The sequence below is a fragment of the Mixophyes fleayi genome, chromosome 5 (assembly GCF_038048845.1).
Source record: "Mixophyes fleayi isolate aMixFle1 chromosome 5, aMixFle1.hap1, whole genome shotgun sequence".
Classification (NCBI taxonomy): Eukaryota; Metazoa; Chordata; class Amphibia; order Anura; family Limnodynastidae; genus Mixophyes; species Mixophyes fleayi.
The window spans coordinates 51836183-51856100 of NC_134406.1; the positions used below are offsets into that span (position 1 = coordinate 51836183).

At 39.6% G+C, this 19918-nt stretch overlaps 1 protein-coding gene across 1 annotated transcript in view; it reads right to left on the reverse strand.

Annotated features, from left to right (window-relative positions):
* VILL (villin like) overlaps positions 1–19918 on the reverse strand; it is a 70335-nt gene that overhangs the window by 22346 nt on the left and 28071 nt on the right. Inside the window, exons 3-7 of the mRNA XM_075212191.1 lie at positions 18749–18823; positions 13124–13320; positions 7231–7339; positions 3649–3759; positions 1820–2019 (exon numbers count right to left, since the gene is read on the reverse strand). Of these exons, the coding sequence (XP_075068292.1) occupies positions 1820–2019; positions 3649–3759; positions 7231–7339; positions 13124–13320; positions 18749–18823 (692 nt within the window). The remainder of the gene's footprint in view (positions 1–1819; positions 2020–3648; positions 3760–7230; positions 7340–13123; positions 13321–18748; positions 18824–19918) is intronic.

A 19918-nucleotide genomic window follows, 5' to 3' on the forward strand; every position in this document is an offset into this window, starting at 1 on the left:
TATGGAGCATAACGCGTTAATATCTAGCGGCTCTTTGCAGCTAACTGAATTCCCCCCTTAGAGTTGTTTGCTTTTAACAAATATTTATTTATGTTTTGTATATTTCTAATAACTTAGGGCAAAAATAGTTTTTGCATTATATTCTGAGAAACTGTGAAAAGTGGATTGGAATCAACCAGATCTGCCTCCAGTTTGGCATCTTGTATGTGGCTAAATCATTGAGATCTGATCATTCGGCACTTGAGCAGAACTGTTTGATCCTATGCGACTCAATTAGTGCAGTCAAAAAATGATCGCCTTTTCCACCAACCCTGGCCTACATCTGAAAGATCCCTGTGAAATGTTGACTAGGATCAGTGGTTGTATGAGGCCAAGACACACTGATTTATGGTGAATTTGTTTGTTTTCTTTGTAAAAAAAAAATTAGATTATTAATTTGTGGAAGAGGATTTAGTTTAATTTTGGGTGGATCTGAAGTCGACTCCCCAGCTTGTGATACCCTATGATGGCCACCTTAACTTAGCTCTGGGTAGTAGGTGACTTATTCTTGGAATAAGTGATTCTCTGCCCCAATTTTTCTCTTCACAGTTTGGTTTCATTAAGGTTGTGGTCTTTGGGGTAATGCAGTCCATTCCTGTTGAGTTGGACTTCAGGGTGTGTGGTGGAGGGCACATGTCTGAAATCATGCAATTCATACTATTTACAAAGGGGTGTTCCAGTTGCTTATGGTTTTGTCTATACCTTTATTGGCGAGCAGCACTATCTTATAGACTGCAGGTGGTGCTTTCAAATTGCAAAACTTATATAGTTTCTCCAATTTAAATAACCCCTGTACTATATCCCATTACTTACCAATAACAGTACTTTGTGGGGACACTATTCTTTAGCGGGGTTCTGACACTTATAGGTGGTACAACTGCCGATCACCCTTGGCGCTGCTTGACTCTCTCAGTAGCAGGGGAGATACAACATAGTAGTATATAAGTCCTATTGTTGAGAATCTAGGTATTTAGTACAGGGTTTATTTAACGTAGAAAACCCCGCTATTAGGTACTCTAGCCTCAAATTACTCTTTTCTTTATTATGTTTTGAACAGATCAGTATGTTTGAAACTTTGTCTGTTGTTAGTATACCCAATAAGTATTGTTGTGAGGAGACAATCTTGTCTTATACACTGTGGCGATGCACCAGATAATAAGCACATTTTAGAAGCGACAATTGTTTGGTTCACAGACTCTGAAGGGGCGGATTTTGAGGCAGGGTCACAAAGTTGTATTGAATAAAATACTCCCCAAACCTTTGTTCACCCCTTTATTCAAATCACATTTTTATTATATAGTTTTTATTGACCCATCATAGTCCAAATGGAAAATAAAATATTTTCTACTTTCATGATCCATTGTAGTTTATATGAGACCCCACTCACCCCCCTAAAAACTTTAAAAAATGATTCACCCAGGCACTACAAACAACTGATGTAGCGGCCCCCCTATGATTCATAAACTACCTCCTGTAACTTTTTAAAGTATAAAATGTTATTACTCTCTGATGCTCTAAAATGAACCTATAGCACAGAGCTTGCAAAAAAAATAATCTGAGTGAGTTTAACCCTTTGTCTAAATACAACTATAAAAGGTGATCTAACAGGTGCAAAGGTATCTCAGATACATTTAGAAATACAGTCTTTAAACTGAGCTGTTATACTGCTAATAACTCTGTTTACATATGTTCCTTATCTGTAATGTGTCAGGTAGACAGTGTGTGTAGTACAATCACACAGATTCCAGTCTGTGTACCAGGCAGGTGTTCTCTGACTTACTGGTAAAGTCTGACGTTTGATTTTTGCTGCTCATCTGCCTTCTCATCTGGAACAGGGTCCTTTAGCTCCCCGGTCCTGGTCCCCAGCACGGCTGTCATAACCTGCATCAGGTCAGGGGAATCCTGCTCATTGTCTATGATCCCGATCTGGGCTCTTCCTCCCCTCTCATCATCTCTTATGCTCTGAGCCAAGGAGCAGGCCTGTGAAAGGATATTATATTATTTGTTATGTTTTATTTAGAAAAACATAGTTATTTAAATTGTAACTGTATTTAATTGAATATTAGATACACTGGATGCAGGAAGAAACCAATCTAAAGATGGAAGGATTATAGGGGAGCAAGAGGAGAATCACATAGTACAGGGTTTCCCAAACCCAGTACTCAGGGCTCCCTAACAGTGCAGGTTTTCCATATCTCCTTGCTGGAGCACAGGTGTATTCATTACGGACTGACACATTGTAACAGATCCACAGGTGGTCCTAATTATGTCACATGTGATCCAGAAAACCTGCACTGTTGGGGAGCCCTGAGGACTGGGTTTGGGAAACCCTGACATAGAAGAAGAAAACAAATTTAACGTTGGACTAAAGATAAGATAACAAGTTGATGTGGGACTAAATTAAGGGCCTGGATTAGTGGTTTAGGGCCAAAGAGTACCAGGCTTGATTCCAACAGACTCCTAGGCGCTAAAGACTATATCAATCACTAGCCCTATAAAAAAATGTCTTGTATATATAGATATATTAAATAATCACTCCTTATATAAGAGGGTGCTGCCTCCTTTAATACAACCACAAAGCTCAAACAATTAGAAGCGTCAATTTAGGTGAGGGTCAGACCCAGAAACAAATTAATATATCTTACAATGAATATGGCAGAATATAACTCTAAACTCCTAGCTTGCACAAACAATAACAATTTATTAAGAATATATTAACATCAATTGAAAGTAAATCTGTTTGCATATATAATTCACTAAAACAGCAAGACCTAATAAACTTGGTAATAAAAGCCTAGTAGATAGCAAGTGATCAGGAGGTAATGAATGGACACTCTGATAAAAATTCAAATAGGGATAATTGTTTGTTTGAGTTTTTTGGTTCCAAAGGATGTTAAGTGCTTGTTACTTTTAGTTGCAGAGATCCCAGGGAGTGTGTTGTTATGTGAGGAACCAAAAGTTTTCTTTAGTAACTGTGGCAATGATTTTTTTTGCATTTTACTGGTTGACAGTATAGGTGTACAGATGTAATATGACAATATTAAGGTTAGTCAATAAGCGATGCATTTTGGGCTATGTGCAATTGGTGATACTCATCCTCTGGAAAATTTTGGGGCATCACAAAAATACAAACACGTTGATCAAACGTGTGAACTAATTTTGCTTTGTACCAGTGTTTTGAGGCTTTACTGGAGTTATTGTACCTTACCTTAGGCAAATGTGTGTGTAAGACATTATTACAGGGAAAATAGCTAATATACACTATACCTAAAATATATTGCTGCACATGCAGAAACTAAGATATTGATTTGTTCCTTCTTTTGCACTGGTTGGTTGGTCTAAAACACATGGGGGTAAATGTATCATACCCCGGTTTTTTTAACTCGCTGGGAATCGGCGAGTTGAGAGCTAAAATTTAAAGCGGTGCTGGCTTGTAAAGGCAACGCTTGCCTTTACAAGCCAGCGCTGCTTTAAATTTTAGCTGTCAACTCGCCGATTCCCGGCGAGTTAAAAAAACCGGGGTATGATACATTTACCCCATGATCTTCCTAGTACTTGGAAATAACACCAAAAACAGCTGTGAATGTAATATCCCTATGTTTTACTGACTTTAATTCTCTCCGATTTGTTGCTCTCTGGCCCATTCCATTGGATGATCACTTTACCAAGGTCAAGAAGGAAAACATCCCCTTTGTTAAAGCTGTTCCAGGACAAATCCACCTGTTAGAGAGAAAAACAGACGCCAGGAGCGTTACTAACATGACAGATGAAAAGGTGCATTTGTATTCTACACTATTCTACACTTTCCTTTTACAATAGTTGTAACTGTCTAATTGTTAAAGGGGTTGTCCACCTTCTGGCTTGTACAAACCTACTTGAAACCTACTTGAAACTTTTACTTAACATATTGTTTTATTTTTCTGGCTTCTGTGCTTTTGGTCATGAATTTGTTCCACTAGGTAGAGTTATTTATTCCCATTTCCCTTGGATATGACAGAGCTTTGCTGTGCTCTCTGCATTGGATACGATTATTTACAGAGAGACTTTTTGTGTCATATTGAAGGACAATAAACATATCTGCCCACTCTTATAAAGGCATATCTAAAAGCACAAGTAAGCTAGCAAAAGAAAGCAAAATCTATAGTAGATGTTGCAGGAGAGTATGTACATGCCAACAAATTAAAGTCTCAGTTTGGAAAACTACTTCAAATTTCACTTCCTTTACAAAACAAAACACAGTTTATTTACCATGGTATTTCTGTACCTTTATATTGACTAACTAACTACTTATACTAAAAGTTCACTGTTTACTTTAATGTAGTTTAACATGCAAACATTTTTAATTTAAAAAAAATATTTTTTCCACTTAGTGTCAACAATAACTTTTCATCATAAAATCGATAACCATGTCAGCCAGCATCTTAAACGCAGATAAATAAAGCCAATCCTGCAGAGGATGCATTGAAACAGATCCAGAATTGTGGCCTTAGTAAAACAAAGAAGATATTGTAGTCAAACCCCCACTGGGTAGGTAAACACATTGAAAAGGTTATTGCCACAAAGGATTTCAGTCCAGTGTGTCGAAAAGATTGGAACAATACTTTTGTGTTTTGTATGAAGAATCCACAAATCTAAGAAATTAAAATATATCTAAACCTAAAACAATATATTTTAGTATGAGGCAGAATTATTGTGTTTAATTTACATTGCCTGACATAACACACTTTTTATAGATAGAATAATTTCTTAGTTGTTAATTGGATACTGCCATATTTCTAACGTTCACTCCACATTCTAAGCCAGTGTGGCCCTTTTCTCTTCCTAGTCATTGTGATGCCACAGAGTGAGTGCAGCACATTCATGCAGTCATTATAAGTAGGTGGTGATGTGAGCTTGACTAATCAGCCAAAGGTTAAATTATTGCTTGGGTGTGTGAGCATTAATCTCATAACGTCAGAGCCGTAACTTAAAATTTTAGTGCCTGGGGCGAGAAGCAAAACTGCGGACCCCCTACACCTCAATTTTAACCAAATGAACCACTTCAGCGTTGCGCCCTGGGCGGTCGTTCCTCTCGCACAGCCCTAGTTATGGCTCTGCTTAACATATACACAAACCAAGGGAAATGTAATATACAGTAGTTGTAAGGGCGACCTCATTCTCTCATTATATTCTGCCTTGACTACTGCAACCTCCTGCTGTCTGGACTTTCCCTCTGCCATATTTCCCCTCTACAATCTATCCTACATACTGTGCATGACTGATCTTTCTGTCTCGCCACTCAATATCCACTGTATCACTCTGCAAATCTCTACGCTGACTCCCATTACCTCCTTAATTCAATTCAAGCTACTCACCTTCAAAGCTGTCACCAACACCTCCTCTTCTTACATCTCTGACCTCATCACAAGATACACTCCCTCTTAGATGTGCCTGACCTGCGCCTCACCTTCTCTCTGATAACAACCTTTCACTTCCACCTCCAAGACTTCTCCTGTGCTGCACTTATGGAACTTTCTATGCCCCCTGACCAGACTTTTCCCAACCTTAAATCTTTCAGATGACATCTTTACAATAGCCATTCCTAGCTCAACCTAATACTACCGATCCTACTCCCTCTGCATGTTCTACAGTCCTGCAATGCTGCTACAAGCTACAGTCCAACTCAACTCTGGTTTAAATCTTAGCTCATACTGTAGCAACATTGCTCTCTCCATCTAGTCTTTATGCTTTCATGAGCAGGGTCCTCTCAATCCTTTGTCTCACGTCAGAACCTCTGTCGTCAGCCTCTTACCACTTACTGTACTTGTTTATTTATTATGTGTGATTTGTATTTTGTTTAATTTGTCATTCTGACTTTCCAATGCTGCAAAGTTTTATTGGCACCTTACAATGATGATTATCAATGATGATTATCTGATGCCTCTCTGCAAAAGTAATATGCAGCCCCATTCACCACCATCACCATTTATTTATATAGCGCCACTGATTCCACAGCGCTGTGCAGAGAACTCATTCACATCAGTCCCTGCCCCATTGGAGCTTACAGTCTAAATTCCCTAACATACACAGACAGAGAGAGACTAGGGTCAATTTTGATAGGAGCCAATTAACCTACTAGTATGTTTTTGGAGTGTGGGAGGAAACCAGAGCACCCATACTAAACCCACGCAAATACGGGGAGAACATACAAACGCCACACAGATAAGGCTATGGTATGGAATTGAACTCATGACCCCAGCGCTGTGAGGCAGAAGTGCTAACCACTATGCCACCGTGCTGCCCATTCTGGTACCAAGCGTAACTGCACACATTAGCCTTGGGATAATAAATAAGGATGAATGGAATATTGGGAAGGCAGAAGGCAGACAGAGGGCCCAACCAATGGATACCTTTTCAAACAGGAGTGATGTACTTCACCCATCCAGGGCAAGCCAGAGAAACTCTGAATTTATACCCAAAGTGTTGCCAGTGAATTAAAGTTGTCCAAAAAAAAGGCAGTAAAATAGACACTTAAATATGGTACTCATTTTCCACCTCTGTGCTTAAGCACTGACATGAGACATTATTAAACTTGTCCAAGTCAAGACATTATTTTAAATCAAAGATTATTTTGAATAATTACAATTATGTTGTGTAGTACAAATTATTGGAATAACTTCTTATACTTGAAATGGGATTTTAGACCGAAATTTCTTGCTAGACTTAGAAACATACTGTTCCTATCATTTGACTGGTTGTGAATAATTGACTTTCTTTAGCAAAATCTGTAATAATGGAAACTATTAGTGCAGTTATTCACAATGTATCAGTCAAATGACAGCAACAGTGTGTTTCAATTTTTTTAACAGCCTGTTTCAGGCAGAAGTCCTATTTCAAGTAAGGAGTGTTTCCAGAAAGTTGCAGCTCCCAGCATAGTGGTTTAAATTAGGCAACATTGTTTTTGAGTGGAGTTACCCTAAATATGTAGGTAATTCTGCCTCCACTCTTCTACCTACACTCACCCTCTGCTCCTGTACCCTCATCCAGCCTCACAATCACCCCCTATGGCCAGATCAAATGTTCTAATTCTATACAGAAATGAAACAGCTCATTTTACTACAGTAAAATAAGAAAAAAATTAAGGCTGAAAGGAAAGAAAAATATTTAAGGCTGAATTGATTAACATGGACACGCTGCAAACTGCACACATACCTCAGTGGCTGAGACATGTTTCCTGCCCTTCACATGTAGCAGACGTCGTATATTGTACATATTTGTCTCCACATGTTTAAATCCTGAGGCGACTCCTCCTCTCTTGTAGCTGGTGGTAGAAGGACACAATATACCTCATAAAAAGTCAGCAATATACAACATATTGCACAGGAAAACAGATTCAAATGTTTAAAATCAATTGAAATAAACTTTTCACAGGAAACCTTCATTAAGATATATTACAGCAGATACTCTATTTGCTTATGAAAACAAAGGATCTCCTGATGCTAGAAGATGAACCTTTCACAAGTTATTAACAAATCTGTAAGGTTTTTATTTGATAACCTATAACTACACATTAAACAGATTCCTGAACAGACATATATTACATTTACTGTGTATTACAGCCATATAGCGGGCAGCACGGTGGCCTAGTGGTTAGCATTTCAATTCCTGACCATGGCCTTATCTGTGAGGAGTCTGTATGTCCCCGTGTTTGCGTAGATTTCCTCCGGGTGCTCCAGTTTCCTCCCACACTCCAAAAACATATTGGTAGGTTAATTGGCTGCTACCAAATTGATCCTAGTCTGTGTGTCTGTCTGTGTGTATATGTTAGAGAATTTAGACTGTAAACCCCAATGGGGCAGGGACTGATGTGAGTGAGTTCTCTGTACAGCGCTGCGGAATTAGTGGCGTTATATAAATAAATGGTGATGATGATATAATTTCTTGTTTTTGAATGGACATAACCTTCTCCTGGGCAGATATAAAGATTCATGAGTATTAAAGATTGAACATATTGCGGCTCATGTAGAGTTGGAAGTCCATCTGTTATTGGCATAAAACACGTATTCACAAACTGCATAGGTGCACCAAATAAACACATGGCTATGCAGATATTGTCTTACACTTCCCACTGATGAGACGGAACGGGGAAGGAAGGGGTGGGTGAGCGTATGCTCAGTACAGTAAGGGAGTGTTCATGTAATTATGAGTGCAGTAGACTGGGATTCATGCACACCTGTCAAGAGCCATTTCTCTTCTGGAAGCTTGAGAATACACAATGATGATGATGGTGATCAGCTGTTAGTACTTCGTTCATTGATGTGGCTGCTATACTAGTCACAGCTGTCTATTTGTTTTATTCAATTGATATTTCTCTTTGGACTGTGGCAGAAAAAAATATTCCCATTTGACTTTAAGGAGGACTTTTAGAAAACAACAACAACAACGCTGCTTCTGCTCCAATTTCTACTCCCCACTCAGTGTCACACTACTTGTATCTCCCTTGCTCTCTAGGATGTAAGCTCCTCCCGCTTTCTACCAATGCACCTTTAGGCAGTGGCAGGCTGGGACGGGGGGCAGGGGGCCACGAGGCCCCCGGGCCAGTCGTCCATTGAACATTTCGGGCCGCCATACCCCCCTGCCCGCACAGTCTCTCTCTCACTGTAGCGTCCTGACGTGAAAGTCAGGACGCTGCAGTGAGAGAGAGCCGATGCGCCGGCTCTCTTTCAATAGTTAGTATAGTAGGTGCGGGCGGCCAAGAACACAGGAGCTGCTTTGAGGAGCCAGCACAGAGGACGCAGGAAGAAGGAGGAGGAAAAAGAGAGCTCAGGTAAGTAAATTACAGTGGGATGGTGAGAAGGGGGGGACTAATGAGAAGAGGTGGCTGGAGACCAGAGGGGGCTGATGAGAAGGGGGGCTTATGAGAAGGGGTGGCTGGAGACTAGAGGGGGCTGATGAGAAGGGGGGCTTATGAGAAGGGGTGGCTGGAGACTAGAGGGGGCTGATGAGAAGGGGGGACTGGAGACTAGAGGGGGCTGATGAGAAGGGGTGGCTGGAGACTAGAGGAGGCTGATGAGAAGACGGGGCTAATGAGAAGGGGGGGACTGGAGACTAGAGGGGGCTGATGAGAAATGGGGGGCTGATGAGAAGAGGTGGCTGGAGACTAGAAGGGGATGATGAGAAGAGGGCTGATGAGAAAGGGGGACTGGAGACTAGAGGGGGATGATGAGAAGAGGGCTGATGAGAAAGGGGGACTGGAGACTAGAGGGGGATGATGAGAAGACGGGGCTAATGAGAAGGGGGGAAGGAGACAAGAGGGGGCTGATGAGAAATGGGGGGCTGATGAGAAGGGGTGGCTGGAGACTAGAAGGGGCTGATGAGAAGAGGTGGCTGGAGACTAGAAGGGGATGATGAGAAGAGGGGGGCTGATGAGAAAGGGGGACTGGAGACTAGAGGGGAATGATGAGAAGAGGGCTGATGAGAAAGGGGGACTGGAGACTAGAGGGGGATGATGAGAAGACGGGGCTAATGAGAAGGGGGGAAGGAGACAAGAGGGGGCTGATGCGAAATGGGGGCTGATGAGAAGGGGTGGCTGGACACTAGAAGGGGCTGATGAGAAGAGGTGGCTGGAGACTAGAGGGGGATGATGAGAAGAGGGGGGCTGATGAGAAAGGGGGACTGGAGACTAGAGGGGGATGATGAGAAGAGGGCTGATGTGAAAGGGGGACTGGAGACTAGAGGGGGATGATGAGAAGATGGGGCTAATGAGAAGGGGGGAAGGAGACTAGAGGGGGATGATGAGAAATGGGGGGCTGATGAGAAGGGGTGGCTGGAGACTAGAAGGGGCTGATGAGAAGAGGTGGCTGGAGACTAGAGGGGGATGATGAGAAGAGAGGGGTTGATGAGAAAGGGGGACTGGAGACTAGAGGGGGATGATGAGAAGAGGGCTGATGAAAAAAAAGGGGGGCTGGAGACTAGAGGGGGATGATGAGAAGACGGGGCTAATGAGAAGGGGGGAAGGAGACAAGAGGGGGCTGATAAGAAAGGGGGACTGGAGACTAGAAGGGGCTGATGAGAAGACGGGACTAATGAGAAGGGGGGCAGGAGACAAGAGGGGCTGATGAGAAGAGGAGGCTGGAGATTTCAGAGGGCAGGAGGGTGGAGAGAAGGGAGGATTTTTTTTATAGTATGATACATACTATAAAAACATAAGTAATATAAAAAATAAATCAGTAAAATAATAATTTGCAATAATAATCTCTATTAAATGTGAGGAAAGTTGTAACCCGTAATTTGATTGTGGGGCTGGTGGGGAAATAGACATGTGTATTACATGGGAATATTAATAATTTAAATCGGTCTGTTTGTTAAATGTAGAGGTTATCAATTTAATGTCTGGGCTGATAGGGGCGTTATGTTTGTTTATTAATGGGAATGTTATTAAATGTTATTAATTTATTATAGGGGATTGATTGGAGAAGAAGGCTTTTAATTTATTCTTGGCTGGTTAGGGGGAAGGAGGCCTAATTATTAAACATGGGTGCTATTAATTTGATGTCGGGGCTATATGGAAGAAAATAGACATTACACTTAAATGCTATTAATTACATTCTGGAGCTGATTTGGTGGAAGTAGGCCTGTTTATTAAACAGAAAAAGCTACTGATTTAATGTCTCTGGGGAGGGAGGCCTAGATTCTTCACTCACTGCTTATCTTTTCAAAACGTGAATAATAACTATCTTTTATCCAAACAGGAGCCCAACATTCCAGGATCCAGCCAAGCAGCAACGGAGCATAAGACCAGCAAGCAGAAGACACCGGTGATGCGTAACCACTGAAAGGAAGCATCTACACCCACAAAGGTACGTTGTGGAGGAAGAGAACCTAGTGGTCCAGTGGCAAACTCGGTGCAGGAGCCTATGCAGTCTGTGCATAGTCAGCAGCATCATGTACTACTTTATATGGCCGTTTATATGGCCGTGTCATCCATTGACAGCGTATTGTACTACATGCTGTATATTCTGTCAATGGGTGATGCGGCCGAATCCAGCAGTATGTGATGGCCACTTATGCGCGGACTACATAGACTGCCTACACCTCGTTTCTGAAATGACAGTGTACAGTGCTCCTCCCCTAGACTACAGGAGCCTTGCAGCAACAAATGACTGTGTGAGTGTGATCGCCACAGTATTGATGTTCCCAGGGTGTCAGAATATAATCCATTATAATCAGACAGGTATGTGAAAAAGGGAGGAACATATACAATAAATAACATACAATATAAAGGGAGGTTTGTTTTTTGTTGCATTATTTATTTTCATTATTTAAGATTTACATTTATAATAATAAAAGTTCAGCTGGATTAAGCAACACTAAAATAACTCTTTTTTTATATTGATAAATATATTATAGTTAAAACAACCCTTTTAGGATAGGCCGCTACTTATGGGCCAGTGCTGTGTGCTTGCCCCCCAGGCTGAAGTCTGCCAGCCCTCCCCTGCCTCTAGGCCTGTGTCCTTAGACCTGTTTCACAAGTCCAGTATCCTGGGCACAAACCTTCTTCACACAAGTCCTACTTATCACTTCTGTTCACTGTCTTGTCAATAGCTCGATCTGCAATTCTATGTTCTCTGCTATACTCTTTTAATTTATTATTTGGTTATTACATATTATTGGTATCTGTCTGTGCATTGTGTAATGCTGTTAAATGTGTACTCTGTTAGTCCCCTATGTACAGCGTTGAGGACCATTTCTGATGTCTTATAAATAAAAGATAATATTAATAATAATAATAATAATATTTTGATTTTTAAAAGTGAAAACAGATGTTTGTATTTAATGTTATGGAATTTATTTTGTAATTTGTAGTTGCATTTAATTATATTTTAGATGGTAAATGTGACATTTTATTAATAACTTTCCAGTCGCTCTTCTCTCTTGTGTATATGAGACTTTAATACATTATTACATTGTGTACAAATAGGGTAATGTGAAATTCACATTTACTACTAAAATTTTCAAGTCACATCTCTATACTATTGTGGTGCGATTTGCCAGTGTTGTAGAGTTGGATGCCTGATGAGATGTATCCGCTTGAAGACATTCACATGTGTACACATGCATGCTGGAACATGCTCACTGTGCTCCTAAGGAACTTTCTCTGCCAATATTAAACTGTAGGATGTCTGCCAGCGTTCAGCTCATTGGTTTTAAATGAACGCATGAGATTAGTTGTGCAAGATCTTCCTTTAAATGCTTATTTAAACAATGTCTAAAACATTGCAACAGGAAGCAAATGTCGCAGCGGAAGGGGCAGAATTGTACATCTGATTTTCTCAAGAATGCTATGTGTGTTAGAATGCTATGTGTGTTAGAATGCTATGTGTGTTAGAATGCTATGTGTGTTGGAATGGTACATGTGTTGGAATGGTACGTGTGTTGGAATGGTACGTGTGTTGGAATGGTACGTGTGTTGGAATGGTACGTGTGTTGGAATGTTACGTGTGTTGGAATGGTACGTGTGTTGGAATGGTACGTGTGTTAGAATGGTACGTGTGTTAGAATGGTACGTGTGTTAGAATGGTACGTGTGTTAGAATGGTACGTGTGTTAGAATGGTACGTGCGTTAGAATGGTACGTGCGTTAGAATGGCTTTTATATATGGGGATAATTTGGCATCCCAATATCCAGGGCCATATCCAAACATTTCAGTGGCCCATAGCAGAATTGTGTAAGGGCCCCCATGTGCCTCCCAAGGTAGAAAAAAACACATACACATACAGATGGGACTTTGACATGTATGACAGGCCCCCCAGCATACGGCCCCTATAGCAGCTGCACCCCTGATACTGTGGGGATTACGCCGCTGCCTGTATCATGCTTTTGAAAATCATAAACACTGAGGTTTAATGGCATCATCCCAAACCATGAAGATAAGTGAACCCTTACCGCTCAGGTCGAGTATCGCTGACACAGCTGAGTGACGCTTGGCGAAATTTTAATGATAAATTGAGACGATAACAAGTTTATTATCACTGCGATATGCAATGATAAAAATATCACTGTTCTAGCTGCATGTTTTTAAATAGACAGTGATCTGGCCACTTACATAACTCCATTCTTGAAGTAACTTTTAAAGGCGACTGATTCATATCCCTGCACCTCTCTGTGTTGTATTGGGCTCCCCCCCAATGCCTCGTCCAACTGGGTTGTATAAAGTGCAGCGGCCCCTTGTTCATCCTGAGTGGAGTCCTTTCCTATCCAGTAGTGGAGATCACTGGATATGCCATTGCCTGCTTTCTTGATCTGTGAAAGAAAAGAAAAGTGTGGATTCAATAAAAATTTCCAAATTCCTCATCTATTAAAACATACAAGTAGTCAGATCGCTGGAGTCATATTTGTCCAAAAAATGTACTTAAATCAGATTAAGTATTGTAGTGTTTCCCAATATATCGTCAAATTTCACTAGTGGACTAGTAAAATTCAGCATACAGAGGTGCTACTTAACTAAACAGTGTAGAAGGACCCCTCCAAACTATTCTTCTAGGTCAAACTCCTTACATTGATAAATCGTAACCAATGAAACAATCTGTAATGTACATATAACTGTCAAACACGTAAAACACAATAAAATACATACTGGTATTACTGAACGAACAACTGTAAGGAACTTTTATTTCAGTTTGTTGAAAAACTTTCCTCATTTTAATAGCGTCATTACTGGATTGGAACAACAGACAATAGATGTTCTGCTAAGTCTCTTTGTTTATTCAGTCATTGCACTAAAAGTGTTGCTTCATGTACTGTAGGTTTGATTATCACTTGTGTAATGAATAACTAACAATTGTTGAAAACTGCACATTCTTTATGAAAGTGGCCACATTAATATAAGAACTATATGTACATGTATCTCAATAACCAACCAATAGGCTTTGAAAGAAGCATATCTAACATAAGAAAGTAACTTAATTTTATTAATAAATAAGAGATTTGTAGATGCCCAATTTTCACGTACAACTTTTCCTCCTCAGGTTAATGCACTTGACATTACATTTAACTGAACATTTTCAGGGATTATTGGGTTATCAGTGCACCCTGACATAATCAATGTACATGTAACATATTTTGAGGTGTGAAGACTCCAGGGACAATGGCAGTTGGTTCACTGTTACCACTAGTATGCAGAAGGAGAATCATTCTAGGTGTGTTCTCCGTTGAGTCACTTGTTGTGATTCATCATCTGGAAATTATAGCTCAGGGGAATCTCCAACATGTAACATAGTATATAGGTGTGATATACTGAATTCTCATCTCAAGAATGTACATTTCTGAACAAGTCATTGCTTATTGTAACTGTTTTAGCAATTAAACCTGGCTAAACCTGAATGCCTCTCCTCAATTAATCGGATTATATTTGGGTTGGCAGATGACCTCTGCAGCCAGTATGCCGACCTCACCAACAGACCATCACCGGCTGATAAGGCAGAGCACGGAATAGTATATACAGTATATGGCCAAATTAAATATGTATTAAGACTCAGGGTGCTCACTCCAGGTGGTAGAATTACCTGTTTGTGGCCAGTTTATTGGTACGATTTACAGTATTATAACTTAATCCTTATGTCTAATTACTATTATATGCCTCATTAGATATTTTCCCCATGCTGTACTGATCAGCATATGAGTTACATCCCCACTACTGACTCTAGTGATTCTGTGCATTCAAACAACCTATGTAGTAGTGAGACTGCGGCTTTGCTCAATCAGCCATGAGTCGCTGGGTACAGATGGGGTCTCATATAATGGAAATACAAATGTTATATGTTATGTAATAACATTTTGTAATGAATTAGCTGGTTGTTCAAATGCTCATGTGTTGCTAATCAGAGAGAGTGATAGAATCTTAAGTGGACTATAAATTTTACATGCTCTATACTTTTCAGTAAGATTAATTTACAGTAAAATTTTATCAATGTAATAATCTTTCACCTGTAGATTTTCGCAATACTTTCTGATCCAGTGCCTTTTGTTATTGTCTGGTGTTTGTATCAAGCATGGATAGTTCTTTTCTGTTTAATTCTATCAGTATCCTTTGTCACCTTAAGAACCTCATGTACAGTACATTCCATCCTTCCTTTGACCCCTATAACTTCCTCACTAATGAGATCATCTGCTCAATACTGGTTTGCACATAGAAACTATCAGAATTTTTTTTACTAACATTCAATAAACTTTAGCCTGGATGTGTCCATTTATCTCTCTATCTATTGTTTAAAGTAGGCCAAGTGCCCTGTAAGTTAGTAAAGCAATAAGTCACAGAGAAAACTTTTCGTGCTGACTATATTAAAAACTCATTAATGTTCTTTCTATGTTTAGATTTGTAGAGTGGAGATTAGAGCACTGTTAGACTTCATCCAATAGCTTTACCATCTGTGTTTTTAGCTCAACACCTTTTTGATGCAATAGGTCACTGACAAACTGCAAAATATGCTGGTACGTAATACATTTCTATTTGCGCAAATGCGCCACATTGTCCACTTTGTGTATAGCTAATAGCAGTCCTACTGTGCATCTTTATTCTGGATTCTGAAACTGCCCCTGTATAGGTGCTCTGCATGACTTTTTGCTGGTTTATGGGGCTGCCTGGAAAATCACATGGTGGAAGGAGCAAAATCGCCACTCCCACTTTAGGAATATCCCGAAGTCCATCCCACTCCCACTTTAAGAATAACCCAAAGCCCATCCCACTCCCACTTTAGGAATATCCCAAAGTACATTCCACTCCCAATTTAGGAATATCCCAAAGCCCATCTAACTTTAGGAATATCCCAAAGTCCATCCCACTCCTCCCATTGTAGGAATATCCCAGCGTGTATCCCACTACTACTTTAGGAATATCCCAAAGTCCATCCCACTCCCACTTTAGGAATATCCCAAAGTCCATTCCACTCCCAATTTAGGAATATCCCAAAGCCCATCTAACTTTAGGAATATCCCAAAGTCCATCCCACTCCTCCCATTGTAGGAATATCCCAGCGTGTATCCCGCTCCTACTTTAGGAATATCCCAAAGTCCATCCCACTCCCACTTTAGGAACATCTGCTTCATGAATTCCAACTTTTCTGTTTTTCTCCTAAAATACTGCTCAGTCTTATTTTTGTGTTAAATTAATCATGAAAGTAACTTTTGAGTGTTTTAATTTTTTTGACTGACATTCAAGACACAAAACATTATTAAGTTGAAATGCTCCTACACATGAGCTTTCTGTATAAAGTGGAAAGTATAAGAAGAGGTCTGGTTTCCAACACCACTGAAAATGTGTAAAATCAAGTCAATCTTTTTGTGGGGAGAAATGTGACAATGTTTCCCCCTTGATTCATCTTCCCTCCTTGGATCTCATTTAAATAATCATGGTCCACCAAATGAAATCTCATTTTTGCATGTAGGTGTATAACTAGGCGCATTAATGTACCTAATATTAGAGTATACTCCTACCTGCAATGGCGAATGGGAAAATGTTGTGTGACCGATAATCCCTGTGTCTAGGTAACAGGTTTGTGTACCTTAGGCAGTATCAATATTGTAAAAATTGTTTTAATTACCAAATCACATAATTATATACAAACATATGTTCTGGCCAGAACATTAATACATTAAAATTAACATGATATAATTATCAAGCTACAATGTTAGGAAACACACTTAACACTAAAGTTAGTTAAAGTAGTTCAATAGGTGAAATGGTAATCTTGTCCACCATTTAATAAATGTTATGTGGGGGGTTAATGTTATGTTGAGATTGGTGTGGGTGTGCAAATGGGACTAGTGTGTGTTAGATTTTAATATTATGTGGGTTCTGGTGCATAGGTGGCTTAATGTATGAACTCTTCTGTGGTGTTTTAATTAAGGTCAGGATTAGGGTGTGTTTATATTATGTGATGTAGGTTTACTGGGGGCTATTAAGATATTTAAGAGCTAGTCATGCAATGTGGAGTCTATTAAATAGAGGCCCAGAGTGTTCACTCGTTGCTCGGCTTTCTAGGAGATGAATAGTATCTCCCCATTTTCCAAACAGGATCCCAACATTTCTGGATCTGGCAAAGCAGCAACTGAGCTTAAGAAGCAGCAGGTAGTCAGAGCTGCAAGAAGGGATAGAAAAGATCAGTTCTGTTTTTTGTCAACTATCCCAATTCTGCAGGACCGTCTCATGCTGTTCTGACTGCAGGGATAGATGGGGGTATGTATAGCTTCATTCTGCATGCATCTAACAGTGGTGATTCAACAGAGAATGCCTCTCCTGCCCATGTATTACATACAATAAATAGGCCAAGGAAACAGTGCTCCCCCAGCAGGGGTTCTTGGTACATGTCAGACGTGTCCTATAAATATTTCCACAAAAAGTAACACGGATTGGTATAGTTTTATATACCACAGTTACCTAGATCCTGAGGAATTGTGTATAAATTAGTCTTATGTGTAACGTTTGCTTTGCTATATATTTATTTGAACTGCCCCAATTTGCAGCCCTACATATAATTTAATAGGTAAATGAATAAAATGTATACATGGTGCTGCGTGGGGCTATAATTACATTATCAAATAATGAAACGAATAGGAATATGAAAAAAAAAAGAAACAAATTTCAATATCAGCTGCTACGTTATCTGGGATCTGGAAAGAAACAATTGCAGTAGCATTGTTCAGTAAATGAAAAGCACACCATTAGTGCAATAACAAAGTGTATACAGTAATTATTATCCATCTCTGACTATTACACAGGAGGATTTTCTCTTCTACTGTTCACATGGAAGACTACAGCAGCTGTCTGGATTTGGAAGTTTCCACCTGTACATCCTACGCATCATCCTATACATGACAAAACATTGTGTCTCCTGTACAGAAAGCCCGAGGGTGCTGGTTAAATGGAATTTCCTTGCAAGCTAACATCAGCTTTTCCAGCCCTATGATAACTGGTGTCCTCCTCTAAGGGATTACAAAGCACAGATCATGTAGAGAAAAATTCTCACATAAAGAGAGAATAATATGTATTTTATACAGAATAATATTAACTGCACTATTTCAGTCATCAACTAATTCTCCTTGCAAACCTTAAATGCAATAGTGTCAGGTGTAGATTATAAGCAGATAATAGCCAACACAAAGAATTTAACATTAAATTTAATAAAAACTATATATTCTTCAAGAAAATACCTAGTATAGTATATATAAATACAATAATATAAATGTATGAATCTTTAGCAACATATAAATTACAATGTTAATGATAGTTAACCTTTAAAGTTGCTCCTTCTCCATAACTTTTACTAACCTTCTCCCTTAGCCTGACCCCAGGGACTATTCCATGCAGTCCTTTTCCCCTTGACTCCTTTGCTTCTGCTTACAACCCTGGCTGAAAAGCGGGGTTGTGTGAGGTTGTGTAGGTGGGTGAGTTGGAGGGCCAATCACAAGTTGCAATCAAGCAATTGTGGCTTGTGATTGGTCCTCCCACTCTACACTCCACCTCCTCTGCCGCTATTTTAAAGTGGTAAACTAAATTGATTTGCCAATGTTACAGAACTGGAGGACAGAAAAATGGCTGCTTAGAGAGGCCCCTGGGATTCTGGTAAGAGGAAGGTGAAGGTTAGTAACATTTATCAAATAGGTGGTAGCGCTGCTTTAAGACATGAAACGAACAATGCAATACATAGTCCAAAACTAAACAATTAATACTTACAAATAAAATGATGTAGCAGTCACCTTCAAAGAAGCTCCCATATGCCTTTTCAGGAAGTGGAACCATTTGCATTTTCTGAAATGAGATACAAAGATAGATAACATAAGTGCTGCAATTAACTCTAGTGACTGTAGCTATGAATGTCTTATGGAAACCATCTAAGTAGTTAGTGACAAAAATAACAATATTGCTATGTGCAAAATTGTTTATATACTGGGGGTTCTTCCAAGTGGTCTTTGTACATAGTGGTCAAGCTGAACAGCATGTGTGATTAAGGCAGAAGTGCATGGTGCTTCTGCATGTAGAGGATGTCCCACCAGAGTTTTAAGTTGTGTATAAAATTAATTTAGCATCTACTGATATTCTCATAACATGTACAGAAAGTACATTATTCAATTTACTATAAGTAATGTGTTCTTACTTTTGCAGCTCAGTGATTCCTTGAAATACTGAATGTAACAAGGAAGGAGAATGTAAAGATCAGCTGCTCACATTCTGTGTATCACTGTGGCATTACCTGACGTGTGTCTATTGTGCATGAATAGTCTCTGGTGACTAACAGAAAATAAGGAGAACACCGAGGATTAAGTCTCTGTCTACTGACTGATGTGTAAAAACAAATGATGCACACAAATCATTCAGCAAAATCCTTTGTAACTTTTCAGCTGTTTGAGACAATACAATGTTGACATATAGAGTATACAGTACATATTAACGATTTCCATTGTGCATATCATAAAGAGACACTTTTTAATCTTGCTCCAAGCTCCTAATGTCAGGTATTTGGTTGTGTGTATGCCAATTAATAGTGTGATCTATTTTCCTTTACTTTAAGTTAGGCTTCCTAGAAATTATTTCCTATGCATCAGGGGTGCCTAGACTTTTGTGACATGGAAACTTTTTTTGTACAGCCAGTGTATGTTGATCTACTAACTCATTTATTGGGCATAAAGGCCTATATTAGAAAATTCCTGGTGTGATCGATTTGAGGATGTAGATCTTGAGGGCTTTGCATCACATCAACACAAAATATATATGCTCACTTTTCTGCTATTCTCTTATCCAGCAAATAAGTCATCCCCAGATGTATATTGACCATCTGGGGATGTCCATGTTTGTCTGTCTGTCTGTCTGTTAGGGAATTTAGACTGTAAGCTCCAATGGGGCAGG